General features: G+C 36.9%; 1 protein-coding gene across 1 annotated transcript; it reads left to right on the top strand.

Moving 5' to 3' along the window:
* The first annotated feature begins 218 nt into the window (after positions 1 to 218).
* Positions 219 to 629, top strand: LOC149141520 (uncharacterized). Its single transcript, XM_089451257.1, has one exon. It carries the CDS (start codon positions 219 to 221, stop codon positions 627 to 629), a length of 411 nt encoding a protein of 136 aa, XP_089307383.1.
* Positions 630 to 7520: the final 6891 nt, after the last annotated feature.

Genomic DNA, 7520 nt, shown 5'->3' with positions numbered 1-7520 from the left:
TTGTTCACTTTGTTAGAATCGACCGAAAATCTGAGCATTTGGAATTTGATTAGTCAGAAATGAACAATTTTACATAATCGTATCTCAACGAGACTAAAAAACTTGATCGGACCAATTATACCAATTAGAAATTCAAGATACAAACATTTCTTGAGGGATCGAGTACATGGTCGATCATTAGCAGTGATGAGTAGAAGTCGATAATTTTGGTAGGTGATATGGTAGCACTAATACAAGATTGGGATAAAAGGGAGAATAAGGTGAAAGTCATATTGAATACGTATGTTAAAGGCAACATTATCCCAAATATCAGATACAATAAATCGTCTAATGAGATATGGATTACACTCAAGAAACTTTACCAGATGCAGAACACCAACCGCATCTTGTCCCTCAAAAGAAAGTTGTTTTCCATGAGGATGGAGGAGAATGAATCTATTGCAAGATTCATTGCATGGGTCAAGGACCTCAAGGACGCATTAGGTGACATCGAGGAGAAGGTGTCTGATTCTGATCTTGTCACAATTACGTTGAACGAGATGACAGATGAATATGAGATGTTCATCATAGGCTTGTCTGCAAGGAATAAAGCCCCTGCATTTGAAGAGATAGCAAGTATCTTGATATAGGAAGAAGAGCGGTGGTATAATTTGAGACCACGGAGTGCGAATATTTCTCTTATGGTGAAGAAGAAGCCATACAAAGTGAAACAACCACAGGGATATAAAGGTGCTGGCATGTTTTAGAAGAGACCATTTAGAGTTACGTATCCAAGTACCAGTGGTAACAAATCTAACATTAAATGTTTTTACTATGATAAATCTAATCATTTAGCAAATCTTTTTTAAGAGACAGACATATGAGGCTAGAAATAAATAGAGAAAGAACACAAGGCACTTTTCCAATGAAGGCCAGAGTCATGATCTTTGCTTATTTATTGTTGATTATTCTATTTCAACTCTTGAGGAGGATGAGGCTGAAACATGGTTTTTAGATTCATTCGTGTCATCACATATGACAGGTAATAGACATTGGCTTGAGAATTTTGAATAAACTACTTTTGGAGCTAACGTTTGTCTAGGTGATGACAAATATTATCATATTAAGGGGTACAGTGATATTCCAGTGACGTTGGTTGATGGTAATATCATATATATAAAAAATGTGATGTATGTACCTGGGATCAAGAAGAACTTGATCTCTGTTTCAATGATGGCAGACTAGGACCTGCCAGTCAAATTCTTTAGAACATATTGTGTCATAAACGACAACAAAAAAGAACTAGTTGCATCAGGAGTGCATATTGGAGGCCTGTATAGGTTGAATTTCAAGAGCATGCCACACCAAGCTCTACCTTCAACATTATTGACAGTTGAGAATCTTTGGCATCAGAGATTTAGTCATCTCAACCTACAAGATCTCATGCTACTGCAAAGGAAAAGTATGGTTGATGGACTTCCTACTTTTTAGAATGTTCATTTAGATTATGATGGATGTGTATTAGGAAAAATAAATAGGGAAGAGTTTCCTTTGAATGTTCGTTAGAAGAAAAGAGATATTCTGGAGATTTTGCATACAAATATATGTAGACCTATGTAGACTAGGTCACTAGGTGGTGCATATCATTTTTTACACTTTAGTGATGATTGCACTAGACTCTCCTAGGTATTCTTTATTAGAAAGAAGAGCAGGACATTTCAATGATTTAAAGAATTTAACAATATGGGGGAGAAGCAAATAGGGAAATTCATTCAGATCCTTTACTCTGATAAATGCGAGAATACAAGTTGGGAGAGTTCATGAAATTTTGTAGGAATCCTGGGATTATTCAACAATTCACAGTACCTCACACTCTGCAACAAAATGGACTTGCAGAACAACAAAACAGAACCCTTGTGGATTTCACATGAGGTATTCTTCAAGGTAAGGGTTTATCCAATGGTTTTTAGGTTGAAGCCATCAACACTGCAGTGTACTTGAAAAATAGGAGTCCAACTAAATGTCTCAACTTTAAAACTCCTTTTGAAGCATTTTATGTATATAAGCTTGTAGTGAATCATTTAAGGGTTTTTGGGTCAAAACCTTTTTCCCATATTCACAAGGATGAAGAAGTTAGACATTAATGCTATGAAGTTCATGTTTGTATGATACAGCACTCAGTTTAAAGCTTATAAGTTGTTTAATCCTTTGACTCATAAAGTCTTTGTGAGTCCATATGTGATATTTCATGAGTAGATTGAGGAAGGAAATGAGGATAATAGCCTTGAATAGTGGCACATTCCATTGTTGATGGAAGAAATAAGTGAGGAAAATCAGCATTAGCAGCAACAACAAAAGTAGCAGAAGGAGGAATAGGTAGGTGATGTAATCAGTAAGTCAAGCCTACTAAGGTCTAAAGCAGAAAAGTTTGAGGTGAGTCCCTTACCATGAAGATCAGGTAGGAAAACTCAACTACTAACAAAATTGAAAGACTATTCCTTATTACCAAACATTTTAAATGTTAGAGAGCCCACAGATTATAAATAAAATAGCCAATCTCATGAGTGGTGGGCTGCAATGAATGAAGAATTTGAATTTATTATTAGAAATAATACTTGCGAACTAGTTGAATCATTGAGGGAAAAATACGCATAGGTTGCAAGTGGATTTACAAACCTAAATTTAATGCATATGGGAGTATAGAAAAGTTTAAAGATAGACTGGTAGAAAATGGTTATTCCCAAAAAGAGGGAATTGATTGCGAAGAAACCTTTGCTCCTGTAGCCAAATTGAATACTTTTAGAATATTAATTTTTGTAGCTACAAAACATCAGTGGGAACTACACGAGTTAGATGTTAAGTCTGCATTTATAAATGGTGATTTAAAGGAAGAGGTTTAGTTAATGTAGCCTAAAGAGCTTGTTAAACAAGGGCATGAGAATTTAGTTTGTAGATTCAGAAAGGCCCTTTATGGTTTAAAATAGGCACCTAGGTCTTAGTATGAGAAGATTGATTCATTTTTTCTTACAACATGGTTTTAAAGGGAGTAAGAATGACCCAAATCTATATACCATGTATAATGAGCACGACCAAATAATTTTGATTTCCTTTTATGTGGATGACATGATTACAATAGGTAATTCATATGCATTAATAAAAGAAATCAAGTTGTAGAAGTCACAGGTTTTTGAAATGAAAGACCTCGGAAGATTACAATACTATCTAGGTCTGGAAGTGTGGAGAGACTTCGGGAATAATTTCCTTAACAAAATTATGTCAGAGGGCTGTTAAAAAAGGTTCAGAATGGAAAAGTGTAAGAAAACATCAATACCTTTGCAACAGAACCTGAAATTTTGCAGTGATGATGGATCTAAGGAGGTGTATGCTACTCTGTACGCACATCTAGTTGGTAATCTCATATATCTAAGTAAAATTAGACCAGACTTAGCATACTTGGTTAGTGTGTTGAGAAAGTTCATGTCTAAACCTCCCTAAAGCCATTGGGTGGTAGAACAAAGTGTACTAAGGTACCTTCATGGTACTAGTAATTATGGTATTTTATACACTGATACATTTGATGTTACTTTAGTAGGCATTCATACTCTAATTGGGCAATTAACATGGATGATAAATGATCTATCATGGGTTATGCATTCATTGTTGGATCCAGGGTCATAGCATGGAGCAATATAAATAAGAGAACCATGTCTTTATCTTTAGTTAAAGCCGAGTACCAAGCATTATGTGTAGTGACATGTGAAGCTATTTGGGTGAGGAGGATTCTCCATGATGCGGGAGAAGACTAGAAAGAAGCAACCGTCATCAAATGTTACAACCAGAGTTCCAATAAGCTGGTGAAAAACCCATTGTTTCTGTCAGACCAGGGTAACTCCAGCAATTAATGAGCGCAAGAAACAACTGATTGATATTATTCATTAGACTATTATTATTTATACATATACAAAACGGATCAGTTCATCTTCTAGATGACTGTCCAACTTCACCTCATCCGTTTCGAATTAGGTGTCAACATTCCCCCCCTTAATCTGAAGGGATGTTGGTGAGTCCAAGCATCGTTCTGAATCTTTCAAGCTTTTCTCTTCCAAGCACTTTGGTGAAGATGTCTGCAATTTGCTCGTTTGTGGAACAATGACGGAGATGGATTGTTTTGGCCTCAACATGATGTCGGATCAGATGATATTTAGTATTGATGTGCTTAGTACGATCATGGAACTTTGGGTTCTTGGCCAACTTTATTGCAGAGGTGTTATCAATCATGAGTGAAGTAGATTGTATTTGTTTTACTTGCAAATCTTCAAGAATTTTCCTGAGCAACACAATTTCTTTCGTTGCTTCAGCTTCTGCCACGTATTCTGCTTCTGTTGTGGAATCTGCTGGCACTGATTGTTTGCGTGATCTCCAGGAGACAGCTCCCGATCCAAGACTCATAGCATATCCTGAAGTAGATACCCCAGTTTCTTTGTCTCCATCGAAGTCTGAATCAGAGTATCCAATCAAGTTGAAGTCGTCCACCTGTGTATACTTGATTCCAAGGTCTTGAGTTCCCTTCAAGTACCTTAGAACTCTTTTTGCAGCAGACCAATGTCCCTCACAAGGCTTTTGCATAAACCTGGAGAGAATTCCAACAGCAAATGAAATGTCTGGTCTGGTAGTAGTGAGGTAGATGAGACTTCCTACAAGCTGTCTATACTTTGTTGCATCCTCAAATTCCTTTCCTTCAATAGATGTGAGCTTCAAGTTTTGTTCCATTGGAGTAGAAAGGGGATTGCACTCTTTCATGCCAAATCTGTTTAACAAATATCCAATGTATTTCTTTTGAGAAAGAAATATGGACTTTGGATGTTGGGTTACTTCAATGCCAAGATAGTAATGAACATATCCCAAATCAGTCATTTCAAAAAAATTTCCTAATTCTTTCTTTATGGATGCAATATAGCTTTCATTATTCCCTGTCATTAAAAGATCCACTACATATACAACAAGATATACAACTGTTTTTCCAACTTTCTTGACAAATAAAGTTGCATCATCAAGATCAAAATGTTTGAAGTTGAGTTTCAGAAGATGCTCAGTTAGTTTTTCATACCAGGCTCGTGGTGCTTGTTTGAGGCCATACAAGGACTTCACAAGTTTGCATACTTTGTGTTCATGTCCTTTCATAGCAAATCCTTTAGGCTGGGACATAAAAACATTCTCTTTTAGATCTCCATTCAAGAATGCAGTTTTTACATCCATTTGATGGACTTTCCAACCGTTCTGAGCAGCTAGTGCAAAGAGTTTTTACATCCATTTTGCTGTGGGAGCAAAAGTTTCCTCATAATCGACCCCTTCCTTCTGTGCAAAACCTTTTGCCACAAGGCTAGCTTTGTGCTTGTCAAGTGAGCCATCAGCTTTATACTTGTTCTTGTAGACCCACTTGCAGCCAATTGGTTTGGTTCCAAATGGAGGATCAACCAGCTTCCAAGTGCCATTCTTTATGAGGGCATCATACTCCTTCTGCATCGCTTCTTTCCATTCATCATGAGAAGCAGCTTCTTTGAAGGAAGTTGGTTCAAAATCTGTAGACAAGTTCAATTCACAATCATAAGTAACATCCATATCAACAGGTGAATTAGATTTATCTACATCACCTCCATCTTGTCGGTTTGAATTTATGGTTCCTGTTTTTCCAATTTCATCAGGATGAACACTTTCAAGTGTCTTTGTCAGCCACTTTGGGGGACCTTTCTGAGATGGTCCAGGCTGTTTTGTTGATTGAGTTGGGTCTGAATCAAGATTGAGTCTCCCAATTCTATCAATTACATCACTTAAAGCATCATCCGTTGTTGGAGTGTCATGCAGGGGAGATTGTTCTTCAGAAGAAGATTCCACATGTTGATCTAGTATAGGAATCCCCCCTTCAAGATGTGGAATCTGATTATCAAACTCTTGAAATGATTTCGGTTTTGTGAATCTATCCAAGCGATCAAGTTGCCGCTCAACAACACTGTCAGATTTGGATGATTCAAGAAAAATGACATCTCTAGATAAAACAAACTTTTTATTTACTTCATCATAAAGGCGGTATGCTTTAGATGTGTTTGAATACCCCAGGAAGATACACTTACGACTTATAGCACCAAGTTTGTTTCTATGTACCTTTGGCATTAAAGCATAACAGGTGGAACCAAATATCCTGAGATGTTTTACCGAAGGAACATGTCCATACCACAATTCATAAGGAGTCTTGTTTCTTATAGCACTAGATGGACATCTATTCTTTATATATGCAGCACATAGAACAGCATCAGCCCAAAACATTGTCTTTACATTTTTGAAGAAAAGCATGGATCGTACCATATTCAAAATTGTTCTGTTCATTCTTTCAGCTACACCATTTTGTTGAGGATTATAAGGCACAGTTGTTTGATGTTTAATCCCATGTTGGCAAAGACAGTGTTCAAATTCATTTGATGTATATTCTTTTCCATTATCAGTGCGAATAGACCCAATATGAGATTGTGCATCATTTTCAATCCACTTATGAAAATTCTTGAATGTTTGAAAAGCATCAGATTTGTTCTTCAATAAATAAACCCAACACATTCTGGTGTAATCATCAATAAATGTCATGATATACTTATTTCCATTTGCAGAAGGAACAGGCATTGGACCACATAAATCTGAATGAATAAGTTCAAGCTTCCTATGTGCTCTTGAATGTGAATCATGAAAAGACTGTTTGCTATGCTTTCCTAGAATGCAAGCATCACATTGTTTATGTTTTCTAGGAATTGTAGTCAAACCAGCAACACCATTTTTCTTCAACAAGCGGAGACTATCATAGTTTAAATGTCCAAATCTAGCATGCCATAATAAACTTGATGGAAGTGTACCTTCATCATGATGAGAAATATATGAAAAATGTTGTGCATGAGCATAGGTTCCTTGCAGTTTAAGAAGTCTTTCTTCTTCTATACCCCTCATGACAAGTGAATGGTCAGATGCCTTTCTTACCTCAAGCTTTCCATCAAACATATGAATGGAGTGACCTTGCTGGCGGATGTGGACCAGGGATAGCATGTTTCTCTTGAGCTGTGGGAGATATAGAACATGATCCAGAAGAAAGTCTGGAAGACCAAGGAGTTTAAGCCTGACTGTGCCAAGCCCTGATGGCTTGATTTTTGACTGATCTGCAAAGTATACTGCTCCATCAACATTATCAGTGAAATCTTCAAAAAAATCTTTCCTATGAGTCATATGACAGGTTGCTCCTGAATCAAGCAACCAGTCATTTTTCGAAGAAGTAAGTGAAGCATTAAACAGATCTTCATTTACTCCAATGTTACATTGTGCCTCAATATAGTGAGCGGATTCAGGTGCTTTACCTTTGTCTGTGTCATCAGTTTTACCTTTCTGCTGGTTTCTTCTCTGCTCAACCTTGTCCCATGGTAGCTTGCATGTAGAAGCATCATGAGATCCTTTTTGTTTGCAGCAAATGCAATGTAAGTCTGCCTTTTCTTCTTGAGGGTGTCTGCCCC

Source organism: Pinus tabuliformis, chromosome X (genome assembly GCF_031772625.1).
Source record: "Pinus tabuliformis cultivar Carrire ecotype Pingquan chromosome X, CPIR1, whole genome shotgun sequence".
Lineage (NCBI taxonomy): Eukaryota > Viridiplantae > Streptophyta > Pinopsida > Pinales > Pinaceae > Pinus > Pinus tabuliformis.
This window is presented reverse-complemented; position numbering and strand designations above follow the sequence as displayed.